The sequence below is a fragment of the Lygodium microphyllum genome, chromosome 20, assembly GCF_053477565.2.
Source record: "Lygodium microphyllum isolate KBCC chromosome 20, Lygodium_microphyllum_v1.1.10, whole genome shotgun sequence".
NCBI lineage: Eukaryota > Viridiplantae > Streptophyta > Polypodiopsida > Schizaeales > Lygodiaceae > Lygodium > Lygodium microphyllum.
This window is the reverse complement of record NC_141154.1, coordinates 31,728,907-31,751,433: the sequence shown is the minus strand read 5'-3', so window position 1 is coordinate 31,751,433 and position 22,527 is coordinate 31,728,907. Positions and strand designations below refer to the sequence as shown.

General features: G+C 43.2%; 1 protein-coding gene across 5 annotated transcripts in view; it reads left to right on the top strand.

Moving 5' to 3' along the window:
• Positions 1-22,527, top strand: part of LOC148018808 (putative serine/threonine protein kinase IRE) — a 128,072-nt gene that overhangs the window by 11,005 nt on the left and 94,540 nt on the right. For all 5 annotated transcript variants that reach the window (XR_015695028.1, XM_087701091.1, XM_087701093.1 and 2 more), the window contains exon 4: positions 891-2,117. Coding sequence is in view for 4 of the 5 variants with exons in the window: in XM_087701091.1 (XP_087557217.1) it covers positions 891-2,117 (1,227 nt within the window). In the remaining variant the exon portion in view is untranslated. The remainder of the gene's footprint in view (positions 1-890; positions 2,118-22,527) is intronic.

Sequence of the window (22,527 nt, the reverse complement as noted above, 5' to 3'; positions counted from 1 at the left end):
ATTGAAAGCGCTGAAGAAGCTGGCCCAGATTGTGGATCAAAGGGCATCAACGCATAGGCCATGAGATGGTGTACATACACTGCTACCTATGGTTGCCATCTCAGCTGGTATAACACTGTTTTGCCTTGAGAGGTCTCTCATGCCATTGTACTGAGTGGGGAATTGTGTTTTGCTCCCTTTGTTGATGCCCACGACATCATCACTAGCTGTGGACTTCTGCTGCTGCGTTTTGGGGCCATGAATATAACACATTGTTGGAGCTATTCTTGGTGTCTCCAACACCACTATCAAGTCACCTCATCCCCACTCCTTTATACATAGTGGTTTGAGGCTCTACATCGTATCATTACATCTTCATATTCATTCATTCTCATTGAGCATTCTACAGACTGTGTTCCTCTTGTTGTCATACTTTTTTCATTTCTTGTTGTTTTCCCTAGCATTTCTATGCACTTGGCTCAAGCTTAAGCCTCTTGATCAAAATGCCAAGGAGCTATCCTCTTACCAGAATTCTTAAAAGATCCCTGAACAGAGGATTCAAACATATTTTCTACTAGTCAGCCTTGCCTTTTGTGGATTGAAATCTTCCATAGAAGATAACTTAGTAGACCCCAGAATAGATCAGACACAATCCCAAATTGCTGAGAATGCAGAATGCGGCCTTTGGACATCTTCAAGAAGATTTTTGCTGTGAAGAGCTAGAGCAAACCACTAGGAACTGGAGAAGAACAGCTTTTCCTTGCAAAAATGAAGCTGAAAAGGTTTAGGCTTTCTGTTATTTTAAAAAAAAGTTGCATCAATGGAGGATGTGTTGTTTTACTCTTGTGAATGTTCCTTCTTTCTGAGAACAACTCAGTTTCTAACTTTCTTTTTCTTGTTACTTTGAACAGGCTGTTAGTGCTTTACAAGAACGATTCTACAATGCAAAGAAGGAGGCTGATAATGAACTGGCAATTTTTGCAGCAGACTTACTTGATATAATGGAAACAGAAGCTGGGAAACAAGATCAGGATTGTCAAGCGAGACAAGAAGACCTTTTAGTTCTTGCCCGAGAGTGCTCTCTCATGACTGCTGATATGTTTAAAGAACAGTGTGAAAGCATTGTACAAAAGCTAGATGATGAGCGCCAAAGTTTGCCTGTAGGCAGACTAAAACAGCTTCACACACGCATGCTTTTCATTCTTACCAGGTGCACAAGATTGCTTCAGTACCAAAAAGAAGGTAGCTTGCCAAATAAATCAAGGCTGCGAGATTCCAAAAGTGGTGTTATTGGAATTGAAAATGTTTCTCCCATATCAAAATCATCAAAGCAATACTACAGTCAAGAACAGCGAGTGATTGATTGGAGAAACATTCATCCGCCACTGTCGTCATTCCAGAAAAGCTCCAACTTACAGCAGAGTGATTCCTCAGTTCCTGCAAAAGATCATGATTTAGATCTGAAGAGGAGACGTGGGAAAGCAAATTCAAGATCCATTAGCAGTGAGAGAAGTAGCATTACCAAGTCACAATTGCTTTCTTCCAAGCTAAAGGATAAAGGAAGAGGCGAACCATTAGTAAGAAAGGAGAATGGACAGGAAATGAATGTATTGGATATGACTGTGAAGGATGGGGATGGTCAACATGTAATCTGCAGAATTTGTGAGGATTATGTCCCAACTCTTTTTCTAGAAGAACATTCAGGCTTATGTGCACTTGCAGTTCAGTGTGATGTGAAAGGCTTTAGTGTGGATGAACGCTTATCTAAACTTGCAGATATCCTAGAAAGGATGGTAGATTCACAGACACCACAAAGTTCACATGTCTCACAGGGAGAATCTCCAGATATTTTCAAGGCTTGTGCTTTCAATCAAGCTTTATCTGAGTATAAATTACCAAGATATAACAGCTCTTCTCAAATCAGTTCAGAGGATTTACCATGTGAAACTCAAGACATGGATGCTTTAACTACAGAGACAATGAGCTTCAAAAGTCTTTTCGGAACAAAATCTGAAGTTAGCCGTGCATCTTCTTCGGCTGGAAGCATTACACCCCGCTCCCCTTTGACTAATGCAAGCTATTTTGATGTGCAGCTTGTTGAACGATTAATTTTGAGTGAATATGAAGATCCTGCTCAGGTGCTACCTCTTTCTGGCTTGGAACTTTGATTAGTTTTATGCACTTTCTGTAGTGTTCTGTACTACTTTAATTTCCTTTTCTGTAACTATTTTGCCTGCTTTTCTCAATGCTGAAGTTTGATCTCCAAAATTAAGGGCTAGGATTTAGTTTCAGCATTTTTGTGGCACATGTTTTTAACTTCTTGAATGTAACTAATTTTAAAGGGAAAACCTCTTAAGAAGAGAAACTGACAGTGAAATCTGTTATCAGTATATTTGATACTGACAGTGAGGGAGATGAGCTGCGTTTGGCCTACCCAGGGGGGAGGCCTTAGCGCTTGGTATAGGGATGCCTAATTTTTATCATGGCAAGCTATTTTTTTTTCCTTTTTATACAAAAAATAATTTGGAAGGTCTTATTGGTGAATTGTCTCAGGCATTCAATATAGAGTTGCAAGGTGTTTAGTAGGGGCAGACCATTTCCCATGTAGAATATAATTTAAGGAAAATTTGAAAGATGAAAATCTTGGATTATTTTGCTCTCTTATATGTCTACATTTTCTAAATCTGACAATGGTGGAACCAATATTGGTTAGTTTGCTTTCTTACAGTTCTTACATTTCTTAATTAAGAAGTGTAAGTGGTAGGGACTTCTCTTTTGTCAAGTTCCTTTATTAAGCATTTCTCTCTCTTCCCACATAACCATGTACCACTGGTAGGGCCAGGGGATTTTTTTTGGGGGGGGTTTGGCAGTTCTTGATGGGGAAGATTTAACAGACAGAGTCCATGGGTACACCAAGATGCAAAGGCCAGATACATGTGGGTGTGGATATAGAGGGAGGGGCTTAGGGAGTTGTACATGGCTGTTTGCTATTTCCAGTTGCTTACTTGAGCCACCCTAGATTTGGGGGGACCTTGCTTATGCCACTGTATGAGGATATCATGAGGTTCGCCAACATGGGGAATATTTTGCTTGTGGAAGATTTTCAATGCATGAATGGGCAAAGAGCAGACTATAGCATATGACACGTAGGAGGCCATATACTGACAGATTGAGGTGAAGGAGGTGGGTATGCAGGGAGTGGCTCATGACCTATGGGAGATGATGGAGTAATGATAGTAAGTTTCTTGCATTGGCAAGTGCTCATGGTCTCATACATGTAATGGTAAATCACGTTGAATGAGATTAGATTCCCTCATATGTTGGAATCCCCGAGGGGGATAAAGAAGACCCAAGTATAATTACAAGAAGGCATTCTAGCCATTGGCCACCCTTGAATAAAAAGATGAACATTTAACTGTATTTTGAAACACCCAAACAATGCAAATTGCTTTCTAGATCTATGAGCGTTAAATTAATTTGAATAATTGAGCCAATATATCTTGATAATAGTTGATATACAAAATGTTGGTCATATCAAGATGATCCATGCATGTCTCTGTACAAGATGCAACGGCTACCCCACATTGTAACTAAGTTTGTGTTTCATGACAATCATTATCATACCTATTATTCCATGGGACAGTACTGCAAGGAGGGGTGAAAGGCACAATAGTACATTGAATAGATTGTCCCATAGCCACATGTAAAACTCCTACCAACCCTCTCGTAATCTTCTCCAAAGAGGGATGTGGATCTGATGTGTATGGGCTATTTCACATTTTCCATCTCTACACAATAGGAGTCTTCTGCATAAAGTGATATCTAGCATTTCTAGGCTACTAAGAGGCAAATCTGTCCATTGGGCCATCACTTGTCACTATAAAGCTCAAACATTTCATTCCCCTATGCACATTGACTAGAAGCTCATATAATGATTAGTTTTAGAAAGCGAAACTAGATGCTTATGATCAAAGAAATAGACCATGAATTGGTGAATGTATTCAATTAAGCTCTTTAAAATCCAAATTTGGCAACTTTTAAAATTTAGGAGGATACTATTTTAAGTTACTTAAATGGAAATTTTGTTTGCATCAAAGGCTTTAGAATTTTGCAAGAAAGAATTTTATCTTTAGTAGCTGTTTCAATTCTTAACCATTTAAAAAATTTTTAGAGTAGAAGTTTTAGAAGCTTCTTTCTCGAGAAAATCGACATGTGGCATTTAGAAGAAATGCCATTTTGAAAGCGACAAGTGTAGGAAACACACGTCATTTGTAGCCTCTACTTTCCACTTTTGAGCACCCACACCTATATATTGGACCCTAATTCTTAGATCTACAGCAAATCAGCCCCATTGTATATGGTTTAAGTACTTTGTGCCCGTGGTTTGTTTCAATAAAATCTTCAAAGATGTCTTGGGCTCTTCTTGTTGGAGCTACGCTGCCACAAAGAGCTTCTCTTGTGGACCCGACAGTAGAAACATGGAGCCACACACTAGCGTGTACTCATGGAGTTCTATAGATCATCGACTACTTCATCACAGAGCCCTTCCTAGTTTGACCAATGGCCCCACCACGGGGGATCACCTTAGGCACAACTATAGAGGGATGCAGAGCCCACCGTCCATGTCTAGCTAGTCCATGCCCTTGCATGGGGCATCATTTGCAGATACAGAGGATACTACACTATTATAGAGGGACCTTACCTCATTGTTTTAGCTTCTCTATGCTAGACAAATCCATGAGAGAAATCTTGAGATGAGAGTGCTTCCTAATGTGTTCCACACTGTATTAGGCTTAGACATCATTTTGTACTCATTAGCTACGTATTGTTCATTGTTTATTTTCCGTTTAGATAGTCATATGCCAACAAAGATGGAAGAGCTTGGGAATGCAACACCCCAAGAGGAGGAGAGAAGGAAAATTAGAACCTTGCAAGTTTGGGTGGTTAGGTAGAAAGAGGAGATAGCCCCCTCAAAGATGCCAAGAGCATATGTGAAAAAAAGGGAGTGGAGGAATCCCCCATGATGGAAAACTCATGGTGTGTAGCGAAGGATCTAGAAAATAGCCGGTCCCTTATCATGAAATTTGTTGATTTGGAGTCACAATGAGCCTTTCTCTCCAAAAGGAAGGCTCTTAAAGGAGAAAAAAGTATACCTCTAGGATGATCTTACGTCTGCTTAGGCAGCCCATCGCAGGGAGTGCATACCACAAATTATGGAGGCTCTCAAAGTGGGGCAAATGGGCAGTGTATAGAGACGGGGACATCATTATTTTATAGGTGCCAATGGATGAGACGCACTTGAAGTTTACAGTGTGGAACTGTAATGGAGCCATGAGGATAGAGACATCATTCTATATACAGAGACACACCATAGTCTAGGCACACACTTGTCAGAGGTGAGAGAATATATAGTTGGAAGATGGCATGTTGCCCTAGAGCCGGTCACAAGGGGGGATCAGAGGGTCTAGAGGAGCAATTGTGTTGTATCGGGAGGTGCTACATCATATGGTACAAGTCATGTGGAGAGACTAGGAGGCTAGCTTCATGTGGATCCGGATACATATAGATTGCCCTTGTGATATATACATGGCAGTGTGCTACTTTGCCCCAACACATTCTCCATACGTACCGTAGGGGGAGAGCCACCATATCTACCACTATATGAGGACATTATGCATTATTCCAATATTGGAGATGTCTTGTCGATGGGGGATCTCAATGCTCGCACAGCAAAGAGACCAGCTCTCTTCTTTGAGAGTGAGAATCGCATGTACAGAGAGATATAGCACTGGAGGAGATGGGGCTCAGTCAGACATCACAGGACATAGTTGAATGCATAGATTATGGTGACCACCTCCTAGCCTTGGGAGGCGCATATGGATTAGCCTCCCTAATGGCTTGGATGAGATGCTCTCTCATGCTTTCCACATAAGCATGCATCTAGACATATAGGAGATGAGCATGCATCTAGATGTACAGGAGGTGCCCCTTTGGAGGATCTATACTGAGACTAGGAGTGAGCACGGTGGACTACCTCCTTGGACCCTTATCCCTCATCCTCGATATACAATCCTTCAGATTGTCCCCTTGTCCACTAGTAGTGGTAGTCGATCGTGCCTACCTATAGTTTGCCGTCACTTGCAGAAATGATGCGATCCCTCTAGTGAGCAACCACTTGAGATTTCCCAGATACCACTTCTCGAGATTGATTGCGAGTGCTTACTCGGATCATTTCTATTGGAACTTGTAGGATATGGATTTCCACATACCCTTGGAGGATTTTATGACAAAGCTTTTGCAGGAGCACTTTATACCTTAGTTGCTATGTATTTTCCCCACACATGTACCCATACCATCCCCCCTTGCAAGAATGTCCCGTAGAATAGTTGGTATGATGAGGAGTGCAAAGAAATATGTCTTTGTCTCCAATAAGGTGAGACATGAGGGACCTATACACACAGCCAGACACGCTCGATCTTTTGCCACTTAGTGCGACAGAAGAAGAGGGTTTTCCTATTCAGATTGGAGCACTTGTTTTACTTGCTATTCTTGGGACATGATAGCAAGGAGCCCTGAGGCCATATACCCATCACCTCCCCAAACATATGGTATGTAGATGTTACCTCATTATACTAGGTCTATGGGCAGCCCGTTGTCGTGTCGCTATGCGCACATCGTGTAAAAAAAATCTAGAGTGTGGCTTCTTTTTAGATTTAGAGAGCCAATGCCACTTTAGGTATTAGTGTTAGTGTCCATGTTTCAAAATATTAGATTTTTTTGGACAAGTTTTTAGTCAATTTTTGATATTCTATATATTATCTATTGTAAAAATCCATAAAACTATAGACAACTTCTAGATTAGGATGACATGTAAAAGAAAGCATGTAGCTTTTAGCCAATTTGAGAGGATTTTATGTAAAAAGAGAGATTGACGAAATCGCGCGATGCGCGACCGTTGTTTTTAGGCAGTGAACAACACTCCAAAGTGGGAGATGAAGGAGTGATCTAGGTGTCTTGGTATTTTTCCCCCCCTTTCGGAGCTAATGGAGGCATCAAATTGGCGATTTGAGCAGCATAGAGGAAGGTATTAATTAATAAGCTTCATCTCTGTTAGTATTCTTCTACATTTTCTAATTCTTTTTTTTGAGTTTTCTTCTATGTCTTCAAATTTTTTGAACCCCTTCTCTTCTCTCTACTCCTCTCCCTAAATCTACCTTCACCTTGCTGTCTCTTATCTTCAAGAACTTGGCTTGAAACCTTCAACCCTTCTCTTATCTCTACCATCTCTGGAGTCTAAGCTCTTGAATCCCCATACATTCTTCTCTTGTCAAACCCCTGTGGTGACCTTCAACCCTATGCGCTGCGACATTGGTGAATCCGATGTGAAGGTTGGTGTAAAAGAACTCCAAGATGGGGGATTCTTCAGGAGATACTCTACAACAATTGGTGCGCATACTGCAGTAGACTCAGTAACAATAAATCTAAATGTTACAAAACAATAACAAAGACAAGACAAAGAGAAGATTGATTCCACAGCTATCAAGGCCCTAGAGGAAGTTGGGCGGGAATTAAAACAATTTAATGGTTAAAATGTCACTGTTTTTATTCGCTTGTATGTTGAAAAAATGCTATTCTTTGGTGTACCACAACATACATGGAGTCGCTATTTTGCTAGACTAGCCAAGCATGGTCTTTAAATGAGAATCCATGGTCTTTTTCAGCAAGATGCGGATTGGGCTGCATTCAAAAAAAGTCCTACGCGAAGAATTCTTCTTAGAAGACTTTGACCTTATGATGAAGAAAAGTTTCACTGAATGGGTTGAAAAACCCAACAAAGGTTTAGCTGCAACAGCTCTATACCATGCATGAGTTTGAAAGTAAATTTGGACAACTTGATGTTGAAGACCAACAAAGTATGGAAGGTCAGAAGATTGAATTATTCCTTAAAGTTGCATATCCCATTCTACAAGAAAAGCTTGCTAATCGGCTAGAAGATGCTACCTCCAAATCAGGAGTCAAGACTGCATGGACAGATGTTACTGATGCAGTTAACATGATTGTTCGAAGAGAGCGGATGCGACTAAGATTGGGCTCTACTTCAACTTCAACAACTCCATTGATGGAGCTTGTTCCACCTTCAAAATCCCCTATTCCTTTGACTAATCAACCAACTCTTTCTTTTTCTGTTCCTTCTAAAAATGTTGTCATGGATGAACTCATTAAAAGTATATGCGTGACCTTCATCCGAATCTTACAGAAATTAGTTCCAAGGTGGAGAAGTTGGATGTCAAAGTTGAAGAACGAGGACGATTATCAACTCAAAGACCCATGAGAGAAGGCTTTAAGAGGCCCTGTATTTGGTGCGACAGCCAACAACATGACAAGAGGGAGTGTTCTGCCTTTCGTGAGGTTGAAGCACAGAAGCTTGTTTTTTGGAAAGACGGAAAAATTCATGCAGCTGAAACTAGTCTTTCACTGGAGCAGCAATGGTGGAATGAAGAAAAGATTAGAAGATTTAGCTGTAAAGAATGCCTATGCAGCAATTGATGTAGCTACCTATGGGCTGCAAATTGAGCCAACGAAATCAAGTTTGAAAGCATGTAAAGCTAATGTGCAATCTAAAGTATGGATGCAAGCACTAGATCAAATGGAATGTGGTAAAGCAGCCAAAGAAGATTTGGCTAATGCCAGTCAGTGCATTCGAGGAATAACTGGTTGGAAAGAACTGGTAGATTGTTTTTCCGCCTTTGCACATTTGGCTGACATCAATCATAAGGAAGTCTTGATTGAAGAAAAGAGAAGAAGAGAAGATGAACCAGGGCCTTCCTCTTTGGGCCCTCCAAAACGGGTAACTAGAAGAACGCTTGAACAACCAAAGCTTGCTGAAAATATAACCCAGATCAAGAGATGGAAGATGCGTCACAAACAAAGAAGACCGAAGGAAAGAAGAAAGGCAAGCAACTAGGCTACAAATTGCAGTCTGACATAGAATCTGCAACCGATCTCAAACGAGTCCTAGAAGAACGAATTCTAAAAAGCAAAATTGAATTCACCTTAGGTGAAATTCTTGGAATTGCCAAACGTGAATTCCATGATGTAATTATTAATGTAATCAAAAGAAAAAGACAATATGTTGGTGATGAAGCTGAAGAAACAGTGCATGTTTTTGAGTTTTTGTGCGGGATGAAGAGAAGTTGACTTCACAAGGAATTCATCTTGAAGCAGTTAAAGAATTAATTGCAGCAATTAAAGTTGAAGATAAAAAAAGCATGAATGCAAAAATTAAAGAAGTGAAAGCTAAAAATGTAATGGTCGTCTGGTCCAAACCAGTTGGGCAGTCCACCTCTCAAAAATGTCATCTACATCACATGCATGAGGAGAAAGAGGCTCGGTTCATTCCAAGCAGTTACTACTCTCGTATGTATTGGGCAAGAGCAACAACGGAGATAGTTGTCAAAATTGGAGAAAAAGAAGCACCATGTATTGCACTCTTAGACCATGGCTCGAAGATAAATGTCATGGCAAGGAGTCTCTATGAAAGTGGTGGATGGTGTGAGAGTGCGCTGCGGAAGAGGGAATACGAACACGGATGGAGGGAGAGAGAGAGAAAGCAGAAAATAAGGAAGAGAAATCTGCATTGACTGAAATGAATGCTGAATACATTGAAATGGACTGATCAGTTGCTGCATGTAGCCCGAAGCGTCAGTGAGGGCACCAGATCAGGCTGATGATGATGGCAGCACCACCACGGGGGAGGAGTGTTGGAATCTGCAACAAGACAAGTGATCAAGTGGGAAGGGGGGCTGCATAAATAGGCAAAAGGACAAACCCTAACCCTAACCCTAAAATGGGCATAAACCCTAAAAATGCCCTAAAATGGGCGCCCCACATCAGTGACCAAAAAAGTGGCCGGGCAGCCAGTGGCTGCCCACTAAAAGAGGCCAAAAAGAAATACACATCCTAAGACAGCCAGTCAAGAGTGACTAGCCTCCCCTATCATAACACATGATAGACATGTCAGAGCTCCTAATGTCCTCGTCTGACTCAGACTGAGGCTCACAGGTAGGAGATGACAAGGCATGACAAACATGACTGCTAACACCCCCTCTCAGATCCTGGATGTGGCTGAAGGCCGAAGAAGAAATAGATCCTGGGGTGGCAAGAGGAATGCCAATGTCGATGAAGTCCGCCGATGTAGACTGCCGCTGAAGGAGCTCCTTACGATCCTGGGAATCCCCCTCTAAAACACTAGGGGCCAGGGAATCCACAGCCGCATCACCGAGATCGTCCCCTGCTAAAAGGGATGGGGGGTACGAGGGAACCACTGGAGGAGAAGGTGGGGGATGGGAAGGAACTTGTGGAATAGAAGGTGCACAAGCGGGAATGGGTATAGCAATAGATTGCCTCAAAGGACCCTGCATCAGAGAAGGGGAATGGAGCTTGTAAAGCCCGCTCTCTTGCCAACCTGTAGATAAGACAGCTCTTGTAAAAGAATCCTCAATAACAACGGCATGCTCGGTGAAGATCACTTGTGTGCCAAGCCTCTTAAGGCCATAAATTGAGAGGAGGGGAAGGCCCAAATCCGGAACATGTAGGGCCTGTGAAAAGGAGCTCGAAGGTCGGTCGGTAAACAAAGGCAATGTGCCAACACCACTAATAGGCACCGATAAAATGTCACCAACAGTGACTGAACCCTCTGATGGACAGAGATCCTGTAACACCTGATATCACCTCGGGGAGTCATATGACTCGAAGCACCACTGTCCACTAACCAAGGCTGCGCAGAAGACACTGCAGCCACGGAAGAAGGATCCTCCTTCAAAGCATGGATATGAAGGAACACTGACTCATGGGTAACAGCTGGTGTAGAGGTAGAAGAAGGCTCCGATGTAGATCCACCCTTCGCTCCCGGACGAAGGTGAGGGTACTTCTTCCAGCATTTCTCCTCGGGATGTGTCCCTTTCCCACAGTGTGGGCACTTCGGTCTCTCTGAATCTGTATCAGAGCCTGAAGAACTGTCCTTTTTCTTAGCCTTTGACTTCTTCTTCTTTTGTCCTCCCGAACCTGCAACAAAGGCTCTAGTGGAGTCGGATCCACTAGCACCGGCCTCTCTGAGTCGCTCGTCATGCTCCAAGACAAGCGGGGATAGCTCCTCCCATAGAAGCTTCTCACGGGCCCTCGATGTAAGAAGGCTGGTGTAAAAGACATCAAACCGAGGCGATGGCAGCTGAGTCAAGAGAATCATAGCCATGTCTTCAAAAGATATCGTCCGACCGAGAGATGCAAGCTCATCCCTCATATCCTGTAATCTGTTGATGTGGTCCTTCATGGAAGGACTATCATCAATAGCGAGCATCCGCAACTTCTTTTCGAGAGATATCCGGTGGGCAAACGTCTTCTGTTGATAGAGAGACGCGAGCTTTCTCCACACGTCTGCTGTAGTCTTCAACCTGTGAACATGAACAAGGACAGAATCTTGCAAACTCAGAAAGAGGAAAGATCTGGCTCTAGAATTGAGCCAATTCCATAAGTCTGCATGATCCATAGTTGTCCCATCTGTGGGATCCACCTTAGGCCGGGGAATAGGAACAGAAACAAGCTCCCAAAGTTTGAAGGAGTCCAAGATACACTCCACCTTGCAGGACCATAGAGAAAAGTTGGAGCCATCCAACCGGTCCTCTTTGGGCAGCTGAGGAAGTACGGGTATCTGTACAGGGGGTACCAAATGCTGCATCTTCGGCCCACTGGAAGGGGCTCGCCGAGATACATGAATAGAAGGGGGACAGGAAAGAGGAATAGACTCCGGACGACGGTCCTCGTGATAGAAATCACGCCTCCGTTCAGATGAGTGTCGAGACAAAAGCTCGTCATCTGAGTCATCAAAGCCCGTAAACTGATGAGACATCTTCTAATCTGCAAAACACCAAACACCAAAGAAAACTTTGCCGATGCCGAAGAATGACCAGCAGTCTGATCACCAATCACTAAAACGCAGGCTGGGGAGGCCTACAGACACCTGGAGCTGCAAAACGCAAGGTTGTCTGATGAATAGCACCAAGACAAAAGCCGCCAGCACCAAAACGCAGCCTGGGAATAGGTCGCCAGTAGGAGAAGAGCCGCCTGGAGATGGAATGACAGCCAGATCAGCAAAACGCAGCCTGGAGGAATGTCGCCCAGCTGTAGGAGTGGCCGCCTTGACTGAAAATGCAAGCAGAAAGTGGTTTGTGATGATGTGGCAGCCTCTAGAGGGAGCGCCTGCAGCAAACGCAAGGATGGTGACATGTGGCAGCCTCTGGAGGGGGCGCCTTGGCTGTTGGGGAAGAGACGGCAGTAGCAAACCCAAAGTTGTGGGTGTTCTCCTGCGTAAATCTCAGCTCCGTGTAGTCTCCTTCGGCTCTGATACCATGTGAGAGTGCGTTGCGAAAGAGGGAATACGAACACGGAGGGAGAGAGAGAGAGAAAGCAGAAAATAAGGAAGAGAAATCTGCACTGACTGAAATGAATGCTGAATACACTGAAATGGACTGATCAGTCCCTGCACGCAGCCGGAAGCGTCAGTGAGGGCACCAGATCAGGCTGATGATGATGGCAGCACCACCACGGGGGAGAAGGAGTGTCGGAATCTGCAAGAAGACAAGTGATTAAGTGGGGAGGGGGGCTGCCTATAAATAGGCAAAATGACAAACCCTAACCCTAACCCTAAAATGGGCGTAAACCCTAAAAATGCCCTAAAATGGGCGCCCCACATCAGTGACCAAAAAAGTGGCCGGGCAGCCAGTGGTTGCCCACTAAAAGAGGCCAAAAAGAAATACACATCCTAAGACAGCCAGTCAAGAGTGACTAGCCTCCCCCATCATAACACATGACAGACATGTCAGAGCTCCTAATGTCCTCGTCTGACTCAGACAGAGGCTCACAGGCAGGAGATGACAAGGCATGACAAACATGACTGCTAATAGATGGCCCATAGATGTTGATCCAGGTTAGTGAATGAGAGCTGCAAACAACTCTTCTGGAGAGTTATATGCTGCATGCCCTAATGTGCAGGTAACTATTGGGGACATAAAATACAATTTTCACTTTTTTGTTCAAGATTCTTGTAGTTACCCTATCATTCTTGGGCAACCTTACATTTATGAAGCCCGTTGGAAAACAAAAGCTCTTGATGATGGTTCTTCCTATGCTCGAATTCGAAGCAAGGATAATGAACGAGCTGTCCAAATTCTTACTGTGTGTGTTAACCATCATCGAAATAGAGATCGAGTGTGTGATTATCCTGTGCTTTCTAATGCTCAAGAATTCAAGGGTTTTCGGGCTGCACTGCTTTAAAAGGAGGCTATGGTAGTGCGTTATGTAAAAAAATTGAACCTCCTTATGCTACAGAAACTCTCTCTAGCAAATCTGTATATATATACAACCAATAGTATGGGTTGTTATAAGTCTCTTCCAGCCATGACTAAAGCTGAAAGAAAATACTTATGTCATGTAAAAAGGGAGCCGATAACTTATGACATGATGGCTGAAAATGAAGATATTTCGGGCATTTTTTTTGGACCAATTACTACTGACACATTGATTGAAATATATGCAGCTACTCATATAGAAAATTAGGCTGAAAATCAGTCCATAGAAGTATGTACATTGGATTTTTATCAAACAATTCAAGAATTTGTTGAGTAGGAAGACATTGATTTACTCAACAAGGCTGAAGCGCAAGTGGAGACAAAATACAAGACGGTGGATAAGAAAGTCAAGCCTGTGGCAGTCCCATTGTCTCCTGAAAGTGAAGGGCTAGTTGATAGGGCAGCTAATCAGCCAAGTCTTCGTGATCCTTCCAACATTGGTCACAATTTCACATCTGAAAGTATAAAAGAGCTCAAAATAGGTGAAAATTCTTTCCTTTCGTTAGCTGAAAAACACTCTTTTATGCAAATGCTAATGAAACATGGAAAAGCTTTTGCATTTCAGTCAAGTGAAATAGGTTGTGTGGATCCAAATATTGTGGCTCCTATGGTTATTTTTATGGTCTCACATGTGCCCTGGAACCTCAAGCCTATTCTTGTTCCAAGGGCGCATTTGCCCAAATTATTGGAACTTCTAAATGAGAAGATCAGAATGAAGATTTTAGAACCTTCTTCAGCACCTTACTCAAATGGTTTACTGTGCCCAAGAAAAATGGATCTTTAGGATTCATTCAAGATCTATAGCCTGTTAATCATGTCACAATCCGAAATGTTGGTTCAGGTCCAATTGTTGACGAATTTGCTGAAGCTTTTGCAAGTAGAGCAATTTGTTCTATAGGCGACCTTTATTCAGGATATGACCAATTTCAACTTTCATTAGAAAGTCGAGACATTACCACAACGAAGACACCTCTTGGATTGGTCCGCATGTGCACTCTACCACAAGGTGCAACAAACTCCGTAGCCCATATGATGAATGCCATGCACAAAGTCTTAAGGGACTTTATTCCACAACTTACTCTTCCATTTCTTGATGATGTACCTATCAAGGGATGTGAAGCCAATGAAAGGAATGAGGAGCTTTTTAACAAGGCTAGAAGAGGTACATCTTACCCTTTCTGGAGCTAAGTTGATTCTTGGAGTAGAAGAAGTCCTAGTGGTCGGTCATCTATGTGGCCCCTATGGACGCAAACCTTCTCCAATTAAGATAGATGCCATTAGCAGAATGCAAGAAAAATGCATAAATGTTTCAAAAGTAAGAAGATTTCTTGGCGCATGCGTATTCTATCTCATATGGATACCACATTTTGCTCATGTAGCCGAAAATCTTTATTAATTATTAAGAAAAGTCTAAAGATTCTCTTGGGGTAATGAGCATACTCTCACTATGTGCAAATTAAAGAATCTGTTAATTTCAGTCCCCACTCTCCAAATGGCTGATTATTCAAATGGTCAACCCATCATCCTTGCTGTGGATACAAGTTCCATTGGGATAGGATGGGCTGTTGGCCAAGAGGATCTTGAAGGTAACATGTATGCAATTCGTTTTGGAGCAAAAGTTCCCAATGAATGTCAAAGAGGTATGCACAAGTAAAGAGGGAGTTGTGGGGAGTTGTAACAACATTAAAATGTGATCGTGAATACTTTATAGGTGCTTCTGTAGTGGTAGAAACTGATTGTCTTCACTCTTGGGCATGATTGCCAACTGCTCTACACCCGACATTGTTATGCTAAGATGGATTGCATATATTAAATCTCTCAACTCCGAATTAAAGCATATTGCAGGAAAGGCGAATCCAATTGCTGACATGCTATCACGTGCAAGATATGACAATGAAGAAGAGCTGATGGAAGAAGATGAAGCTGAAGAATCTATAATGTCAAAAGATGACGTACCAGTGAGACAGTAGGGTTTGCGGGGAGGAACACGGAGTGAACTCGATAAACATGGAGAACAAAAGGGAAGAGAGAAGAAACTCTGATGAATGGAATGATGAAGACCTGAATCATGGAGTGAATGTGATACAAGGGAACAAGGGTGCCGTAGCACAAGGAAGGTGATGAAGGCAGCCACGAACCATGAACCGCAATGTCCTCATGAAGGGGTGTGAGGGTAGTGGAGAGGCTGGAGAGAAGAGGTGACGGACTGAATGAATCAGCCGTGAGGAATGAATGACAGAGTGGCCTATAAATAGGCACAATTAGTCTAGGATGGCGCCTCTTTTTGGGGCTGCAAACCCTAAACGCAAAATGCAGAAACGCAAAAGCGCAAACTGCGGGTGAAGGGTTTCTCAACACCCCTTCTCAAGACCAAAAAGGGAAACAAGAGAAGAGTGAGGTGGAGATGCAATGCTACATGATGAAGAATGCTCATGCATTAGGTGCCACTTGGACAGTGTCCCTCGTGGGGGTTGCCCAAGCGCCCTAGTACAAAGATGATGAAAATATGCAATGCATAGGAGGAATGTCGAACTTTGTATGGTGCCGAGAACCATAAGAATATGCCCGTACTCGATCTTGGGAGGTGGCTCCATGCTAATCAAGTGACCAAGGCAAGAAGAGAAGATGAGGAAGAAGATGTAGAGGATCCCTAAGATCCAAGATTTCCACCGGAAAGGGAACTTGCAGTAAAGAACAATAGACAAAGTGAGCTGGAGAACCTGAAACTCAACCTCGGGAGAGAAGCCACTAGCTCTGTGCATCCATGCTGGAAGGAATATGAAGGCCTTGTCACCAAGTCATGGCTGAACCTCCGAGGTCCCGATCTAGGTGGTATCTGAAGATCCTGGGTATTAGTAGAAGAGATGATTGGTTGAAGACAGCCACCCCAAGAAAGTAGAGGATGGGTGAAGAACTTCATGTGAAGTAGGTTTCCCCTCTGAGGTGGGAGGTGGAGGGGCTCTCGTTGAAGTCGAAGAAAAAGTAGATGTCCCCTTTGAGGGTAAAGAAATAACATCCCCCCTCTGAATCCCCCTCTGAAGAAGATAGAGAATCCAAAATCTCATGGATCATGGACTTCGAAATGTCTTATGACGAAGGAAGTGCCGCCGGTTCAGGCCGAAGAAAGTATCTGGGATACCAAAGAGCTCCCAGAGGTAGCCTCGAACCTGAGTAGTCGAGGGTGGGGAAGGGTAGAGCTCAGAATGACCAAGAGGTGGGCAATAGTCGCTGTCTCTTAGTGGAGAAGACTAGGTAGCCAAAGAAGAGGAATGAGTCGATTAGCCACTGTCTCTCGAAGGAGGAGACTGATGAGGAGACGGTATCAAATAATCACTGTCTCTCGATGGAGTGGACTGTAGATTCGTAGGTTGTGGAAGCCACTGTACCTGAAAATAAGTGGGAGAAGACTGTCGTTGACATTGCGACGATCTTCAGGAGGTCGTAGTGCCAATTGATCCTCCATGTGCTTGAAAGGACTTAGTGCGCATCGGATGCGTCTTATTGCCTTGCGCATAGTACTGTGATAGCTGATGTAGAATGATCTCTGTGGCCCCGAAAGGAGAGGTGGCACAAGGAGTGCTTGGTGGAAGACGCATATACTCCGGGGGGCGTGGGGAGCAAAGTCGAAGTCGGCAAGCATCGGTGGTGTGTCCAGTGATGCCATAGTAGGAGCATCCAGTAGTCTGGACATCTGTTGGTAAAGAAGTTGTGGATACCAATGTGCCTTGCTGAAGAAGGAAGAGGTCAACCACCATGAACCACGAACCGCAGTGTCCGCCTCAAGGGATGTGAGGGCAATGTGAAGCACAAACGGCAATGTCCGCCTCAAGGGGTGGGAGGGTAGTGGAGGGGCTGGAAGTGAGCTGCCAGTGGAAGGAGGATGCGACCAGCAGTAAGAGGTTGCAACCAGTAGAAAAACACAGATGAGGAGAGAGAAAGACTAAAAACGCAGGCAGGACAGCTTGTAGGAGAGAGAAAGACTTAAAACGTAGGGATGACAGTTTGCAGGAGAGAGAAAGACTAAAAACGCAGGAAAAAAACAGCAGTAGCAGTCAATATGCTGAAATCAGCTCCAAACAGTGTGTGATAGGTTGGAAACAAGCGCCAGACTGTTCTAGACAGCAATGGCCAGCTTGGACCACGATGTCCTCCGCGTTTGGGGTGCGGGCAGCGAGTTGGAATACCTGAAATTTGCAAAAACGAGATTGTTTTCTGAATGGAGAGTGATCAGCAATTGTCGCTCTGCTGTAAACAGCTGCAAACTGCGGGTGGAAGGCTGGAAACAGACGCCAAACTGTAGATGACAGCAAGGGACATGTGAGACTACGATGTCCTCCGCGAAAGGGGTGTGGGCAGCAAGCTGAAAACACTTGAAACTTGCAAAAATGAGATTTTGATGCAGCGGAAGAAGAAGAGAAGTGGATCCGAACCTGCCACCGGTCTTTGCCTTCACTGGAGTGGAGGATCTTTGCCGTTGTTTGAGCAGATCCAGCTCCGATACCATGTCAAAAGATGACGTACCAGTGAGACAGTAGGGTTTGCGGGGAGGAACACGGAGTGAACTCGGCAAATATGGAGAACAGAAGGGAAGAGAGAAGAAACTCTAATGAATGGAATGATGAAGACCTGAATCATGGAGTGAATGTGATACAAGGGAACAAGGGTGCCGTAGCACAAGGAAGGTGATGAAGGCAGCCACCAACCACGAACCGCAATGTCCTCCTGAAGGGGTGTGAGGGTAGTGGAGAGGTTGGAGAGAAGAGGTGATAGACTGAATGAATTAGCCGTGAGGAATGAATGAGAGAGTGGCCTATAAATAGGCACAGTCAGTCTAGGATGGCGCCCTTTTTTGGGGTTGCAAACCCTCAATGCAAACCCTAAACGCAAAATGCAAAAACACAAAAAACGCAAACTGCAAGTGAAGGGTTTCTCAACATATACTTGCTGAATTTTATTCCATGGTTGCTGAAAATAACTTTTCAGTTACTGCATATACCGGTCAAAAGCTGAAAACAACAAGGTGGTCAACTAGAAGCCAGTATACTCATTGCATTGCTCAGGTTCTAGTTCATTTCCTTGAAGAAGATTGGCTGAAGATCGGCCAATATTTGAGCACAATGAAGAAAAAGGAGACTTGGACTGATGAGGAGTTCAAGCATATCAAGAGAAAAGCTTATGGCTTTTTTCTTAAAGAAGGACATCTATGGAAACACGCAAAGAAGAAGAAAGGAACGCCTGTTCGAGTTTTAGGTAACAAAAGATTGCAATAATAGGTAATAAAGGAATTTCATGAAAGCTTGTGGGCTGGCCATAGAGGCATATGGGGAACCTTTATTAAAGTCAAAGAAAAATATTGGTGGCAAAACATGTATTGGGACATAGCACATTTTGTTGAAACATGTTATGCGTGTTAGATGTATTCTATGGTCAAGCATCGAGATGGTATTTAGTGCTTGCAAGAGAGGATCTAACCGATCAAGTTGAGGGCAAAGCCTTAACAACCAAATCCACTCAAGCTATTTGTCGTTTTTTGCTTGAAGAAGTGTTTTGTAGATATGGTTGTGTGGGTAAAGTAACTATAGATAGAGGAGAGTTGGATGTTGATGAGGCACGCAACTTCTTTGCTCAATTGGGTATTAAGTTGGCTTTAACATCAGCCTACAGCCCTGAAGGCAATGGGAAAAGTGAGAGAGGGCACCGGCCTATTCTCAAAGCTCTAGCAAAGTCTTGTAGAGAAAAGATCAAAGAATGGCCTAAAATGCTACCGTTTGCATTATGGGCTGACCGGACTACTCACAGTACAGTGAGTGGCTATATGCTAGCTGAACTTATGCATGGACAACAACCAATTATGCCAATTGAAGAATCTATTCACATGGAGTCTTCTACCTTGGGAGGAAGGCATCAGTAGAGAAGAGTTGCTGACTTTGAGCATATGGCAGCTAGAAAGAAGGCGTGAAGATGTTCAAACAGCTATTGAGAAACTAAAGATAGCAAGACTAAAGAACAAAACAAGATTTGATAAGCGACATTGACTTCGGTCAAGAGCAATTCAAGAAAATGATTGGGTGCTTGTCTATGACAGCAGCCTAGACAATCAATACAGTGCTTCTAGGAAGATGGTAAAGTGTTGGTTTGGCCCATATGTGGTAAAGGTCGTTCATGACAATGCCACATATTCATTGGCTGAATTGGATGGAACAAGCATGAAGATACCCATAGCTGGAAAAAGAATCAAGCTCTTCAAACGAAGAGAAAGCTCAACATATGAGCTAGAAGACTTGAATATAATTCAAGAGCATGAAGACATAGAGGAAGAAGAAGAGGCAGAAGATGAAGACATTGACATGGCAGAAGATACTTCTTTTTACACTGTGTGCGCATAGCGGCAGGACATCCACACCACCCCCCCCCCCCCCCCCCCCCCCCCCCCAAAACCTGCACATTCTCTGGCATGTGCCAAAGTCTTACGGATTTGTAGCGCACACAGTGTAAAAAAAATCTAGAGTGTGGCTTCCTTCTAGATTTAGAGAGCTAATGCCACTTCAGGCATTAGTGTTAGTGTCCATGGTTCAAAATATTAGATTTTTTTGGAAAAGTTTTTAGTCAATTTTTGATATTCTAGATATTATCTCTTGTAAAAATCCATAAAACTATAGACAACTTTTAGATTAGGATGACATGTAAAAGAAAGCATGTAGCTTTCAGCCAATTTGAGAGGATTTTATGTAAAAAAAAGAGATTGATAAAATCGCACGACGTGCGATCGCTGTTTTCAAGCAGTGAACAACACTCCGAAGTGGGAGATGAAGAAAGAGTGATCTGGTTGAATTTTGGCCAGGTGTCCTCGTATTTAACCCCCCTTTCGGAGCTAATGAAGGCATCAGATTGGCGATTTGAGCAGCATAGAGGAATGTATTATTTTGTACACGTTTTGTCTATTAGAGTTATATCTTCTCATAATGCTGAAAGAAACTGACAGGCTTCATCTTTGTTAGTATTCTTCTACATTTTCTAATTCTTTTTTTTGAGTATTCTTCTACATCTTCAATTTCTTTGAACCCCTTCTCTTTCGTCTACTCCTCTCCCTCAATCTACCTTCAGCCTGCTGTCTCTTATCTTCAAGAACTTGGCTTGAAACCTTCAACCCTTCTCTTATCTCTACCATCTTTGGAGTCTAAGCTCTTGAACCCCCATGCATTCTTCTCTTGCCAAACCCCTGTGGTGACCTTCAACCCTACGCGCTGCGACACTGTATTGCCCCAACATCCAGAGGACAGACCCACGTCATTTACCTTCTTCAGCACAGTGAGGGTTCATGATGCCATTGATAGACTCTAGAATGGCCAGGCCCAATACCATGATAGACTAGTAGTAGAATACTTATCACATGCCAAAGATATCCAAGCATCCCTTCTAGCCCATCTATTCAATAGGGCCTTGTGTGAAGGCTTTCTTGCTAGTTGGTTAGCTTATACTATAGTACCGATCTTAAAAGCTCAAGACCCCATGGTTTCTACAAACTATAGGACGGTCACTATTGGCCATATGCTAGCCAAACTTTATGGATCGATACTAGAGCATGAGTTGAGTAAATGGGCAGAGAAGCACCAATATCAGGCATGTGGATAGGTAGGGTTTAGGAGGGGCTATTCCACTCTTGATCGTATCCTCACACATTGAGCCATCATCAAGGAGAGTAGGACATAGGAGAGACATGTATACTACTGTTTTGTGGATTTCTATAAGACCTTTGACACAGTACCACATGCTAGGCTCATGTAGAGACTATAGGAGTTGAAGGTCTTGATGGAGATAAGATGGGGGATTCTAGCAATGTATGCGTCCGTTCTAGGACGAGTGAGCACTAGGAGGGCTGTTAGAGAAGATCACCAGCACCATTGGGCTGAAACAGGGATGTCCAGTTTCACCTACTCTATTCGGCCTTTATTTTAATGAGATATCAGACTACATTGATGGACTTGGAGGGGAGGGAACTGGCCGCGGGGGGGGGGGGTATTGATACCCGTATTATTGTATGCCAATGACATAGTTCTCATCTCTAGTACACCAGAGGGATTGCAACACTACCTAGATGCTCTGTAGGTCTTTTGCTAGGACAAGGTTCTCACTGTGAACCTTGAGAAATCCAAGGTTATAGTGTCTAACACTTCCTCCCAGTGGATTCAGCAATGAGAATCCCATATGGAGAGGAGATAGTAGAGGTTGTCTAGAGACATATTTAGAGATTATATTTTTAGGTCCGAGATTCACTTTGAGGAGAGTAGCAGAGGATGCATAGACATGAGGCTATGTGGCTCTAGGGTCGATGGAGAGCCATTGTGCATGCATATAGTTTCAGGAGTCTCGGACGAAGCTTTGGCTCTTCGACACTTTGTTCACGCCAATACTTCTTATGGGACCCTCATATGGGGATCGAGCCTATACCACACGAGCCACGATCAGCCACTACCTAGGAGAGAGAGCTATATGAAGAGTGGGAGTAGGTGGAGAGACCCCCAGTACTAATGATTTGACTGATGATTTGGAGTAAGCCCTATGTGTGAAGAAATGCACTAAACGCAAAAAGCATGAAACCAATCATACGACAAAGCACCAATGGATAAACTTAGAACATAGTTAGGGTTAGGGTTAGGGTAAATGAATGTGGGAGTTAGGGTTAGGGTTAGGGTAAACTTAGAACATAGTTAGTGGATTCAACAATGAAGACAATGAATGCTAAAGTGAATGAATAATGAATATATAGTACTCATGCAGCAAACACACTATGTAGTGAATATTGAACCTCGAACTCTCGTATCTCTGGAATCAAGGTAGAGGTTATGAGTTGTAGAGTGTGTCGTACTTCAAATGGATCTCGAATCGCAGCAAAAGCAGCCTCTGAAACCAATCTTCCTTCCGTGGATGGGTGGTAATTCCCCGATTACAACTGAATTACAGCAGTATACAATTAATGCAAATCTGAAAATGCAAATTTACCTACTGATCTTGGACAATGCACACCGGATTGGCCCCAAAATTGGCACCCCTTTCGGTATTTCTTTAGCTTTATTGAAAAAGAAGTCGATTTACAATGGAATTCTCCCAATCCCTTTTGGTATTCCAACTCCCCTTGCTGTTCAAA